General features: G+C 41.6%; 1 protein-coding gene across 2 annotated transcripts in view; it reads right to left on the bottom strand.

The window, feature by feature from the left end:
* Window positions 1-14,705, bottom strand: part of LOC144693852 (low-density lipoprotein receptor class A domain-containing protein 1-like) — a 40,856-nt gene that overhangs the window by 10,936 nt on the left and 15,215 nt on the right. The window contains exons 3-6 of one of the 2 annotated variants that reach the window (XM_078563955.1): window positions 7,755-7,877; window positions 5,006-5,143; window positions 3,090-3,212; window positions 93-470 (exon numbers count right to left, since the gene is read on the bottom strand). In XM_078563955.1, the coding sequence (XP_078420081.1) occupies window positions 331-470; window positions 3,090-3,212; window positions 5,006-5,143; window positions 7,755-7,877 (524 nt within the window). In that variant the 3' untranslated portion in view covers window positions 93-330. Of the gene's footprint in view, window positions 1-92; window positions 471-3,089; window positions 3,213-5,005; window positions 5,144-7,754; window positions 7,878-14,705 lie in introns of those variants that run through there. The other variant, XM_078563963.1, reaches the window with a different exon arrangement.

Here is a 14,705-nt window from a genome sequence, read left to right as displayed (position 1 = left end):
TTGGGTAAAGGCATTTCTTCTGATTTCCCTATTGGAATGTGGTGCAGAAACTGCATACAAATGTGCGATCTTCAGTGTAGATATCTGACAAAATCGCTCATCAGTTAAAACAAATTCAGTCGAATCATGTTTTGCTGCATCTAGTTACAGTAATCTTCAGTGTTAGAAACTGGGCTACTTCACAATACAGTAGCATCTAACCCAACAGGATCTGATATGTATGTTTACCCTTTACTTTAAAGTAGCACAAAGCTCAGAAAAGAATATATATCATCCATTCAGCATTGAAGAGAAAAATTCCAAGGCTAATGTGAGAAATCCATTCAGCTGTCACTTTGTACAGTTTTTTTCATCGCTCATATCACTGCAGTCCTGAATGTTGTCTTTGCAGCGACTCTTAGGTATGCAGTCACAGTCTCTGAAGAAGACAGTAACACATTTCCATCCAGAACAAGCAGGGCACTGCAATTCTTTAAAACAAGCAAACAAATTCATAAAAAATGGTTCAAATTGTATAATTTTAAAAATCCATTGTTATATGGTGCTCATTAATGCTGTGTTTAAACCTATCTATGTATTATTAAAAACTAGTGAATTATTCCTTGCTCACAGTTAGTTGGAAGAAATTGTATATATTTTAGCTGCATTTGTTCTATTGGGCTATTGGTTTGAGTGCTATCAGCCCTGCGATTGATGTTCTTGCCGTCTGGCTTCGTTTGCCTTCACTGAACCAGCCTTTCTGCTCCTGCTCCTCAATTGTTATGATTGTTCACTGAAAGATTTTGGCACTGTATCCCCCGTTATCAACATCCTGGGGTTCCTGTTGACCAGAAACTGAACTGGACCAGCCATATAAATACTGTGGCGACAAAAGCAGGTCAGAGTCTGGGAATTCTGTGGAGAGTAACTCACCTCCTGACTTCCAAATGCTTGTCGATCATCTACGAGGCACAAATCAGGAGTGGGATACTCTCCACTTGCCTGGATGAATGCAGCTCCAACAACACTCAAGAAGCTTAACACCATCTAGGTCAAAGAAGCCCTCTTGTTTGGCACCCCATCCACAAACATTTACTCCCTTCACCACCAACGTATAGTGGCAGCAGTGTGTAGCATTTATAAGATGCATTGCAGCAACACGCCAAGCCTCCTTTGACAGGAGTTTCAGAACACACAACCTCCAACACCTAGAAGGACAAGAGCAGCAGATGCATGGGACACCGCCACCTGCAAGTACCCCTTCATTTAGCTATTTTGACTTGGAACTATATCACCCTTCACTGTTGCAGGATCAAAATCTTGGAACTCCCCTCTGCGCCAAATGGACAGCAGCAGCTCTAGGAGGTGGCTCACCACCACCTTCTCAATGGCAACTAGGGATGGACCCAAATGCTGGCCTTACCAATGATGCCCACATTCCATGAAAAAATAAAACAAAAACATTGCTCCTGTTGTCCATCCCCTGCATTAAGGCCACCAGTGCAGCATCCCAAAATCTTGCAACGTGCATTCTGCCAATGTTGTGCCATTCTTGAGCCTTTCCCAGGTGAACACAGTTTCACAATGACTTTCAGCGCCTGCTCCAGCCAAAATGCACTTCCCCTTTAAGCGATGCAGGCTAGCTTTAACAGTGCAGGCTTGTTTGAACTCATGCTAGCCTCTCACAATTGTGTGCCCCTTGGTCTGGCATGCAGTGACTCAACAATGTGCTTTACTGAGTGCAGGCTACAATCATTTAAATGAACATGCAGCACAAGTTTATGTGCTGCCTGCATCAGAAGCAACTGGTGTGGGTTAATGTGACATTGTGATCCCCGCACCCTACATCGGGGGCTATTCAATTTGCAAGCTCCTATGTACTAACACTCAGTACGCAGCATGGTGCTTTTACTAGAGTGTTCCCTTTTGAAATAGTGGTATTTCAGTTCTACTCAATCATTTATTTACTTGGAAGCTATATAGATTGCTGTAAATATTCCTGCCACAAAGTTAAGTACAGATGAAGAAGGTTGTTTGGCTCACCAAACTTTTCCTTCCATGGAAACCTATAATTCTGTCATGATGAAATCCAACTGGCTCTTGAATGATTTTTGCTTTCACTCATGACCACGTTAGGTATTAATCATTTTGTAATCAATTGCTTCCTGACATCAGCCTTGAACTTGCATTTTACAGTTGGTATTTATGTTCTGCAGTCTTGATCCATCTTGAACATAGTGTTCAGGTTCACTTAGTATCATATCTACTACTTGCATTCACTTTTTTCTATCTTTTCCTCGGAACTCAGTCCTTTAAAACTTTCCAGGGCTTGGGGGATGTTGTTTTTGAGTCATAGTGACCAGAACTTAACAGTATTCAAGGCACAGCTCCATTATCCTTAAATTATGCTTGCTGGCCTCTTGGGCATTCAGTAAAAGAAATCCTTTTAGATTAAGGCATACAGCTGGATTGTAGGGAGGTGCAAGTGTGTGTAGTCTGTTAGTATTTGCACTTGGGGGAAGCCAGTGGTTGCCAAAAAGCCAACAATCCAAACATATTCAGGAATGCTTGCCAGCTGGGCTATGTGCCATGACACCTTCTGAAATCTGGACTGGCCTGAAAGTAAAGGAGTTTAGGGCACTTGTAGCTTTGCGGCACTGGCATGGCATGGCCTCCTCACTTGCTGGAGTCCAGACCAGAGCACAGTAGTAACAGCAGTGCAGCCGCACAGCAGATTGCACAGGCACTGCTCCCCTGAGAAATTGAGGTTTGTGAGCTGGGTTCAATACACCATTCGTATGTTGTGTCAGGACACCAAGTGGTGATAAGGTACTTTCCCACACAACAGCAAGGAAGAAACACTCTAGGCAATTCTTGCCTTTGCACCTATTTAGCCCAGTATTGGGAAAAGCTCAGAGAAAACTGTCTGTCCACTTGGAGTATGTACCAGGAAGACTTATGGAAGGGTAGGATGGAAAACAATACATATTTGGAGAGTTTTGTTACCATTATATTAATTACCATTATAAGCATTGATTAGTTCCGCATCCTGTAGTAATAAATCTGTAGCAAAGTTATATTGTGCCAGAACATTGAAAGTATTAGATTACCTGATTCATCTGAGCAGTCTCCACAATCATTTTTTCCATCACATTTTTCGTCTAAATAGGTCCAGGATCTCTGGTTGCCACACATAAAAACTAAATATTTGGGGAGGCTATGAGGCAGGTCTCCTGTTCAGGAAAGGTAAAGGGGACAGCAAGGTGTGTAATGGTCAAAGCTACTTCTATACATTTTTCATAAAATTACAGAGGGTGGGGTAGAATTTCTGTGGAGGTTTTCCTGATATGCCCGTATACTTTCAGCAGAATATCGGCAGAAACCATTGAGAAATAGTAAAAACACCTTCTCAGGAGTTTCCATCAATCTTCATCCCAAATAATATTTCTAAATTATTTGGTGTACCGATGTGGGAAACACCAATAGTACTTATGACCCATCCCTGGTTGATCTGGAGGCACTATCAGTCAGTCACATAGTGTGGAACTGTAGTCACATGTAGGTCAGGCCTGGATAGGCAGACTCCCTTCCCTGAAGGACATTGACAAACCAGTTTTGTTTTGGAGCTAGCCTGCAAATGATTAGATTTATTCAGTTGTTTTCACAACTTGCCTCAATCTCTGGGTTATCAGTCCAGTACTATAATAAAAAGCCAGACTGTTTCATTTGAATATACTTTGGATAGCTTTCTGACATTGTAATGCAGGGTAAAGGCAAAAAGTGATGCAGACCAGAAGGCTTATGCTAATTTAGCCGATCTCATAAGGGCTAGCCATTTTGACATTATGATACTCTCAGCACTCCTGGGAAAGTTAAGCCTGGGTTCTCATGCTCAACTCCTATTCAGTGATCTCTTCTTGAAGTGTGTACTTGTGGACATTAGGTGAGGGCAGCATTTAATCATTTCAAAGCACTGTTTACAACCTATCTATCTACGAGGGCCTCCAAGTTTCCATAATGGTTTGATCAAGTACCATCATATCAACTACTATTTGGCAGAAAGATTTCGCCAAATAAACTACATATCTGTGGCTGCCCAGTAACTCACTGATTAGCTGTAATGTTTGAACACAGTGGTGACCATCTTGTATCAAATGTGTATTGTTTCATAATTTTGTTAATTTAAAATGTGAATTTCTTCTACTATCCCTTTATTCTTTAGTTCCCATTCTATTGGTTTAGCTCATTTGATTTGGTTCTTGAGTTTTTTCTGTGTCGCTATTGGTGGATTAAGTGTAATAAACATCACAGAGCGGTTGCATCCCATAGGTGGAGTACACTCATATGGCGAAAAAGAAAGAGTTTAGACACACAGGGAAACAGTGACAGGCTCTTACACACAAGAGGGCAAAGGGAATTCAGGCAGAAATAGGGAGGGAGAGCACAGGAATATCAGACATACAAAATAGATGGAAATTGAGTTGAAAAGTAAGGCAGTGAAGTTTCAGGTACAAAGATAGAGACAAAATTTCAGACATAGGAAAATATAGAAGATCAGAAACACAAGGAAAGAGAAATTCAGGTACACAAAGCAAGCCCACAGCGAAGAAAGCAGAACACTAAAGGAGTGTTGAATATCACAAAATATTAAAGAATGGTGCTGTTTATTTCCTGCTAATCTTTAATAGCAGAAGATAATCAAGAGATATGTTCACCATTAAGGTTGCCAATCTACAGGTGAGAGCAGCAAGTGAAAGGAAGCAACATAAACTAAGTAAATGATATACTGATAATGAGAATCTGAAGCATTGGTAATTGACGTTGTAATGATGCTTATGTCTAGAGGATGTAAATATGTAATTATATCTTCCTCACGACCAGTAAATACTGTACACATATCTGCCATCTATAATATGCTGGAGCAAAATTAAGAACTAGTAAACTTTTATGATAAACTCTTAAGATGTACCAAGTACTTTCTCCAATGTGAAAATGTGGATTGAGGATACTTGAGTGATATACATACCACAGTACAAGTTTGATTCATCCTCCCCATTGCTGCAGTCTACTTTGCCATTGCACATGCGTGTGGAAGTGAGACAGGTTTTGCGGTCATCACACAGAAAGCCATTTGTGCCTGAGGTGGTTTTACATAGTCGGGTTACTAAAGCAGAGAGATATGGGAAAAATAAAAGTGCATTTTTGCTATTACTGTTAACAAGAATAATTACATCACCCGTTGAAGCAGCTGGTTTCCTTATCTGGCTTCCTTATGTTAGCTCTGTGGTGTTGAATAACTAATGTTGTGATTCTACGGTTAAGTTAAGAAGCATATTGGGGTCAATTTTCCGTGGTTACTTCAGGTGTTAAGCAGCCTCTGAGGTAGCCAGGATGGGGTATTAAGCTGCAATGCTGGTTTCACGTATATTTAGCACAAGATTCAATCTTGGTAAAGGGGTTGAAGTGCACTCTAGGAATGGCTGCCTGTGGGATCATTAAGCAGCTGATTACCATTTGGAAATGCCTGCTAGTGTTCATTAAGGAAGCTGCATGGCATCTTGGTGAATAGCACTTGATCAACTGCCTTATCCTAATAGATACCAGCTGATTGGAATAAGCAAGTTACTGCAGGGGATTTCAAGTGCTATTTAAAGACTGCTCACTTGCTGCTGATAATTCAAAGAGGATTTTTCAAACACATCGGGAGACTTCGTGAGACACGTTGTCATGACTGCCCCAACACTTTATCAACATATATTTCAGAAATTCTCTGAGAAAGGCAGTCCCAGGATTTTGACCCAGCGACAGTGAAGGAAATGGGATGTAGTTCCGAGACAGGATGTTGTGTGGCTTAGGAGGCAACCTACAGGTGTTCCTATGCATCTACTTAGTTCTTCTAGGTGATTGAGGTCACAGATTCGGAAGATACTGTCAATGGAGGCTTGACATGTTGCTGCAAAGCATCTTACAGATGGTGCACACTGCTGCCACTATGCGTTGGTGGTGGAGGTGTGAATGTTTAAGGTGATGATGGGGTACCAATCAAGCGGCTGATTACAGTTTACCACAAAGGAAGGGCACACTTTGAAAGTCCCTTAATAAATGTGTTACCTCAATAGGGTAGACAATGAGAGGGTGAATCCCCTGGTTGAGGAATCTAGAACATGGGGGCATAGCCTCAGGGGAAGGAGTCAATCATTTAGGACTTAGATGAGGAGAAATGTCTTCACTCAGATGTTTGCGAATATTTGAAATTGTCTGCCCCAGTGGGGTAGATGCTCCATTGTTGAACATATTCAAGAATGAGATCAATAATTTTTTTTGATCACTCAGAGAATTAAGGGATATGGGGAGCAGGCAGGAAAGTAGGATTGAGGTTGAATATCAGGCATGATTGTCTTGAAAGGCAGGCTCAAGGGCAAGCAGTCTATTCCTTCTCCTATTTATCATGTTCCTATGTTCTTAAGTCAATTTGGTTACAGAAAGACTGCTTAGCGAGCACCACCGCCCACCCACACAAAGGAAGATTATCAAATTAGTTAATGCACTGCTGGGTAATGCCAGTTTGATTTCGGAAAGCAGAATGCAACAGAAGGAAAGTTCTCATGAGAATTATAATTCATTATGACTTATACAAATGGCAATAACCCACAACTGCTACCATCTGGAAGAACAAGGGCAGCAGACACATGGGAACACCGCCACCTGAAAGTTCCCCTCCAAGCCACACACCATCCTGACTTGGAAATATATCATCGTTCCTTCACTGTCGCTGGGTCAGAATCCTGGAACTGCCTCCCTAACAGTACTGGGGTGTACCTTCCCCACATGGACTGCAGTGGTTCAAGAAGGCAGCACACCATCACCTTCTCAAGGGTAGTTAAGGATGGGCAATAAATGCTGGTCTAGCCAGTGATGCCCACATCCCAAGAATGAATTTTAAAAAAAGTAGAGTAAATCCTGTAACAGATGTACAGAAAAGTAATTTATCAAATCCAGTCATCACAATGCACCAAAGCTGCAAGACACAACAATAAAATACTTTCAAATGTTCATACTCATGAGTGTAATGGACACAAGTGATCAATAAAGGCCTGTCTCTTAAGTGGAAGAACATGTGCAAAACATCGTCATATGTGGCACATCATAGCCCATTACTGTCAGCCCAGCTAAGTCCAAAAAACGGCTAGATACCAAACTCAGAAGTTTCCTGCTCATAATATATATATATTTTAAATTCATTCACAGGATGTGGGCATCACTGGCTAGGCCAGCATTTATTGCCCATCCCTAATTGCCCTTGAGAAAGCGGTGGTGAGCTGCGTTCTTGAACCGCTGCAGTCCATGTGGTGTAGGTACACCCACAGTGCTGTTAGGGAGGGAGTTCCAGGATTTTGACCTACATGGCAGAAAACTTCCCAACAATAATCTTCAGGCTGTTTCTTGACAAACTTGCAATAATGACCATCATTATTAATCTTGTGTTCATATTTGCATACTTCCGATACATGCTGCCACCATTGAGATTATCCAGTGTTGGACTCAAAATAGAATAGCATGAAACTGCAAAGTGTGTACCATATAGTACAGGAAAGAAATTGCTTTCAAAGCTGTATCTAATCTCTGTGGAGGAGGGGGAAGAAACTGCTCAAGTTTCACTCCCATGATTAATATCATCTGAACCTTCTATGTTGTAATCATTACCAGGTGATCATTCTTAATGTAACAATATTTATTTTAAACAAGCTGAACACATTTGTATTATGGTTACATACTTGGCTGTTTGGGTGGTATTCCAAATATAATCGCACAGGCTAAAGCAGCTGCCATTGCCCCAAGAATCAGCAAGATTACACATGTGATTAAAACACATCTCCTGGGACAGCAGTTCCTGCAGCCTAAAAAAAATGGGTTATATGATAGGTCAGCTTTCAAATGTTGGAATTTATACATCGTAAATATGTAGGGGTCAACATACTCCCCACCCCATTTCAAAGCAATTGCAAAAAAATTATGTTAATTAACGGTCACTCTACAATTGGTGAATTAAAATGTTAGATGCACAAAGTATTTCCATTAATTTAACTACCTGAAATTAACACTGAAAGAGGGAATTTCACCTTTAGGATCCCTTGTAAAAATAAAGTTAAAAGAACTAAAATTCATTGTAACACCAATTTTTCACTCAAATTTTCTCAAGTTCTTTCCTGAATGTGTTAGGTTTTGGTGCAGAATCGGTTCCATGGATACCAGTCCTCATGGCCACCCATGACTCTTCACAGTAGGCTATACTTCCAAAGAAATATTGCACAATATAAACTGGAACTACTAATAATATTTATTGCGTTAGATTCTTTCAGTCATAAGATGTCTATAAATGTGAAGGGGCTGAAAGTACTTCCTGGGGTTTGGAGAATAGTGACTTTGAAGTTTGAAGTACAATGGTGTAAGATAGGTTACATATCACAGAGGATTTCTCGAATAAGCCAGCTTCATAGATCTCAACCTAAAGCTGACTGTGATGATGCTGCATCTCTGTCATGTCACACCTCCACTGTCCCAATGGTTTCAGCCTCGGTCTCTCCTTCCTCCTCAGCAAGTCTTCTTGCTGAGCAGAATTTTGACAATGTGCTAAGAGAATACTGTAAAAACACCTTGACCCATCAAAGCACCTAAACTGTCCTTTCACCATACCATTAATTTGCTACATGATTCTAGTCTGAATTTGGACTTCATTGCAACATTCCTCTTCTGCATTAGTGACCCAACGATGGTTCATGAGCAAACATAGTATTGTGAAATCCTGGTAGCTAAGAAGCAATCTTGGGCATTCCATTAAGTGTGAAAGGGAGCATGGACATTAAGCTCCCTCAAGATAAAAAGAGTTAGGCAGTCACTTGCAAATTTGGCATTGCCATGCCTGTACTCACACATTTAAGGAACGAAATCCCTCACGGCTAATGAAATGGTGAGGGTTAGGTCATAAATGGCTAATTGTGTGCAGTTATTTTTTTAAATTTCTATTTGATCATTCACAGGATGTGGGCTTCACTGGCAAGGCCAGCAATTATTGCCCTTGAGAAGGTGGTGGTCAGCTGCCTTCTTGAACTGAAGCAATCTGTTTGGGAAGGTACACCCAGAGTGATGTTAAATAGGGAGTTCCAGGTTTTTGACCAAGCAATAATGAAGGAGCAGTGATATATTTCCAAGTCAGGATGGTGTGTGACTTTGAGGCAAACTTGCAGGTGGTGGTGTTCCCATGCATCTGCTGCCCTTGTTCTTCTAGCTGGTAGAGGTCGCAGGTCTGGAAGGTGCTGCTAAAGGAGCCTTGGTTAGTTGCTGCACTGTATCTTGTAGATGGTACACACTGCTGAGCAGGTGGTGGAGGAGTGAATGTTTAAGGTGGTGGATGGGGTGCCGATCAAACAGGCTGACTTTGTCTTGAATGGTGTCAAGCTTCTTGAGTGTTGTTGGCGCTGCACTCATCCAGGCAAGTGGACCATATTACAATATATTAATGACTTGCTCCTTGTAGATGATGGAAAGGCTTTGGGAGTCAGGAACTGAGTCATTCACTATGGAATACCCAGCCTCTCACCTGCCTTTATAACCACAGTATTTACATGGCTGGTCCAGTTATGTTTCTAATCAAAGGTAATGCCATTGAATGTCAACGGGATGAGTTCCGCTCTCTTATGTTGAAACTGGTCATTGCTTGGCACTTCCTTGGCATGAATGTTGCTTGCCACTTATCAACCCAAGGCTGAATCTTGCCCAGGTCTTGCTGCATGTGGGCTCAGTACCTGAGGGGTCGCAAGTGGTACTGAACACTGTGCAATCGTCAGTGAGCATCTTATTTCTGACCTTATGATGGAGAGAAAGACATTGCCCTTAGGAGCACCTGCTGTGATGTCCTGGGTTGAAATGATTGGCCTCCAACTGTCACAACTTCCTTTGTGCTAGAGATGACTCTAACCAGTGGAGAGGCTTTCCCTTGTTCCCCATTGACTTCAGTTTTACAAAAGCTCCTTGATGCCACACTCAGTCAAATGCTGCCTTGATGTCAAGGGTAGTCACTCTCGCCTCACCTCTGGAATTCGGTTCTTTTGTCCATGTTTGGACCGAGGCTGTAATGAGGTTTGGAGCTAAGTGTTTCTGGTGGAAACTAGCCTGAGTATTGGTGAAAAAAGAAAGAAAAGAGACTTGCATTTATGTACGACCTTTCATGGCCACCTGACATCCCAAAGCACTCCACAGCCAATACAGTAATTTTGAAGTGTAGCCACTCCTGTAATTTAGGAAAAGTGGCAACCAATTTGCACACAGCAAGCTCCCACAAAATGATAATGACTGGATAATCAGTTTTTGTGATGTTCATTGAGGGATTGGGTATTGCCCAGGGTACTGGCTCTTCTTCAAAATAGTCCCTTGGGATCTTTTACATCCACCTGAGAGAAAGATGCAGTTTTGGTTTAACGTTTTATCGAAATGATGGTTATTGGTGAGTAATTGAGAGTAGACTGATGGGTCGGTAAATTGGCCTGATTGGATTAGTTCTTTTTTTTGTGAACAGGACATACCTTGGCAATTTTACAAATAGATGCCAATGTTGTAGCTGTACTGGAACAACTTGGTTTGAGACATGGCTAGTTCTGTAGCACGAGCTTCAGCACTACATCCAGGATGTTGTGGGGGCCCATAGCTTTTGTGCTATCCAATACACTCAGCCATTTCTTGATATCACATGGGGTAAATCAAAATTGGTTGAAGACTGGTGTCCAAGATACTGGAGACCTCTAGAGGAGGCCAAGATGGATCATACACTCGACACTTCTGGCTGAAGATGGTTGCAACCTTCAACCTTGCCTTTTACAATCATGGGCTGGGGTCCCCACCCTTGAATCTGGGAATGTTCTCAAGCCTTCTCCTCCCCTTAGTTATTTAATTCTTCACCACCATTCATAAGGACTGCAGAGCTTTGATTTGATCCATTGGTTTTGGGATTGCTTAGTTCTGCCAAAGCATGCTGCCTTTGCTGTTTAGCATGCTTGTGGTAGTGTGTTGTTGCTTCACACCTCATTTTCTGGTACACCTGGCTTGCTCTTCTGCACTCCTTATTGAACAAGGATTGTTCACCTGGCTTGAATCCGGTGATGAGGTTACAGATTCTGGTTGAATAAAATTCTGCTGCTGCTGATGGCTGACAGTACCTAAGACCATAAGACATAGGAGCAGAAGCAGGCCATTCGGCCCATCGAGTCTGCTCTGCCATTCAATGAAATCATGGCTGATCTCATAATCCTCAGCTCCACTTTTCTGCCTTTTCCTCATAACCTTTGATTCCCTTACTGATTAAAAATCTGTCTATCTCAGCCTTGAATATACTTAACGACCAAGCCTCTACAGCCCTGCTCATCTCTGGCTTAAATGGGCAACCCCTTACTCTAAGATTAGGCCCTCTATCCTAGACTCTTCTACAATGGGATACAACCTCTCAGCATCTACCCTGTCAAGCCCCCTAAGAATCTTTATATGTTTCAATAAGGTCACCTCTCATTCTTCTAAACTCCAATGAATACAGGCCCAACTTACTCAACCTCTCTTCATAAGAAAATCCCTCCATACCCAGGATCAACCTAGTGAACCTTCTCTGGACTGCCTCCAATGCCAGTATATCATTCCTTAGATAAGGGTACCAAATCTGTTTACAGTATGGCGTGGTCTAACTAGTGCCTTGTATAGTTTTAGCAAGACTTCCCTATTTTTATACTCCATTCCCTTTAACATAAAGACCAACATTCCATTTGCCTTCCCTATTACCTGCTGAACTTGTATGATAGCTTTTTGGGATTCATGCCCAAGGAGTCCCAAATCCCTCTGTGCTGCAGCTTTCTGCAGTTTTTCTCCATTTAAATAATATTCAGCTCCTCTGTTCTTCCTGCCAAAGTGCAAAACCTCACATTTTGCCCACTCACTTGACCTATCTATATCCCTCTATAGACTCTTTGTGTCATCCTCACCACTTGCCTTCCCACCTATTTCTGTGTCATCAGCAAACTTGGCGATAGTACATTCACTTCTGTCATCTAAATCATTAATATATACTGTAAATAATTGTGGCCCAGCACTGATCCCTGTGGCACTGGACTAGTTGCCATCCTGAAAATGCCCCCCTGATCCCAATTCTCCGTCTTCTATTAGTTAGCCAATCCATGCTAATATACTACCCCCAACACCAAGGGCTCTTATCTTATGAAGTAGCCTTATGTGCGGTACCTTATCGAATGCCTTTTGGAAATCCAAATATATTACATCTACTGGTTCCCCTTTATCTATCCTGCTTGTCACCTCCTCAAAGAATTCTAATAAATTTGTCAGGCATGATTTCCCCTTCATGAAGCCATGCTGAACAGTTTGATTATATTATGCATTTCTAAATGTTCTGCTATTCCACCCTTTTTAATAGACTCTAACATTTTCCCAATGATGGATGTTAAGCTAACTGGTCTATAGTTACCTGTTTTTTGTCTCCCTCCCTTTTTGAATAAGGACATTACATTGGCAGTTTTCCAATCTTCTGGGACTTTTCCAGAATCTAAGGATTCTTGTAAGATTACTACCAGTGCATCCACTATCTGTGTAGCTACTTCCTTCAATATCCTAGGATGCAACCCATCAGGTCCAGGGGACTTATCGGCCTTTAGCCCCATTAGTTTCCTGAGCACTTTTTCTCTAGTGATAGTTATTATATTTATTTCCTGTCCCCCCTGCCCCGCTACTTTTGCCCCTTGATTATTTAGTATTTTTGGAAAGTAGCTTTCTTCTACTGTGAAGTATTCATTCAACTCCTCTGCCATTTCCTGGTTCCCCATTATTATTTCCTCAGCCTCGTTCTCTAAGGGGCCTATGTTCACTTTGGCCTCTCTCTTCCTTTTTATATATTTAAAGAAGCTCTTACTGTTTGTTTTTATATTACTTGCTAGTTTACCCGCAAAGTTTATTTTCTCCCTCTTTTTTTGGTCATCTTTTATTGGTTTTTAAAACTTTCCCAATCCTCTGGCTTACCACTAATCTTTGCCACATTGTATGTTTTTTTTTTCAATTTGATACTATCCTTAGCTTCCTTGGTTAACCATGGTTGGTTTATCCCCTTCCTAGAGTCCTTCTTCCTCACTGGGATATATCTTTGTTGTGAGTTATGAACTATTTTCTTAAACATCAGTCATTGTTCATCAACCGTCTTTTCTGCTAAACTCCTTTCCCAGTCCACTCCAGCCAACTCTGCCCTCATTCCTTTGTAATTACCCTTATTTAAGTTTAGCACAGTTGTTTCCGACCCAAGTTTCTCACTCTCAAACTGAAAGCTAAATTCAACCATGTTATGGCCACTGTTTCCTAGAGGATCTTTTACTGTGAGATCATTTTTTAAACCTGCCTCATTACACATTGCCAGATCCAAAATAGCCTGATCCCTGGTTGGATCCACAGCATATTGTTCCAGGAAACTGTCCCAAATACATTCAATGAATTCTTGCTCGTGGCTACCTCTGCCAATTTGATTTTCCCAATCTACATGAAGATTAACGTCATCCATGATTAATGTGCTGCCTTTTTTACATGCCCTTATTATCTCCTGATTTATTCTCTGTCCTACAGTATAGCTACTGTTAGGGGACCAATAGACTACGCCCACCAGTGTCTTCTTCCCCTTGTTATTTCTTACCTCCACCTATATGGATTCTGCATCTTCCAAACCAAGATCATTCCTTGTTATCATAATTATTCCATCTCGTACTAACAAAGCTACCTCACCACCCTTTCCTTCCAGCTTGTCCATTCGAAAAGTCACATACCTCTGAATATTTAGTTCCCAGCTTTGATCTCCTTGTAACCATGTCTCCGTAATGGCTATAAGATCATACCCATTAACCTCTATTTGTGCCATTAATTCATTTATTTTGTTCCGAATACTATGTGCATTTAAGTAAAGAGCTATTAATTTTGTCTTTTTACCATTATTTCCCCCTTTGACTCTATTTGCTGCTGTTGTTTTTAATGTTTGTAAACTCTGTCCCTTCCTGTCACACTCTGGGTATCATTACCTAAATAGCTGCCCTGCAAGGCTACCATATCCTTTTGCTTTGTAAACGGACCTATCCCCTCTCCATGACCCTCCCCAACTCTATTTTGTTTAAAATCCTTCTCTACAGCCCTAGTTATTCAATTTGTCAGGACACTGGTCCCAGCATGGTTCAAGTGAAGCCCGTCCCAATGTTGCCTGTGCCCCATGAACTGAAACCCATTCCTCCCACACCAATCTTTGAGCCACGCATTTAATTCCTTGATTTTATTTACCCTATGCCAGTTTGCCCGTGGCTCAGGTAGTAATCCAGCGATTATTGACTTGGAGGTTCTGCTTTTTAATTTAGCTCCTGTTCAGATTCTTTCAGCAGAACCTCCTTTCTAGTCCTATCAATGTCGTTGGTACCGACGGGGACAACAACAACTGGATCCCTCCCCAAGGCAGCAGGTAGGTAGGAATAGCACCACCTGGAAGTTCCCCTCTCCCCTCCAAATCACTCACCATCCTGAATTGGAAATATGTCACCGTTCCTTCACTGTCGCTGGATCAAAATACTGGGACTCCCTTCCTAACAGCATTGTGGGTGTACCTACACTACATGGACTGCAGCGGTTCAAGAAGGCAGCTCACCACCACCTTCTCA

Source organism: Cetorhinus maximus, chromosome 2, assembly GCF_964194155.1.
Source record: "Cetorhinus maximus chromosome 2, sCetMax3.hap1.1, whole genome shotgun sequence".
Classification (NCBI taxonomy): domain Eukaryota; kingdom Metazoa; phylum Chordata; class Chondrichthyes; order Lamniformes; family Cetorhinidae; genus Cetorhinus; species Cetorhinus maximus.
This window is presented reverse-complemented; position numbering and strand designations above follow the sequence as displayed.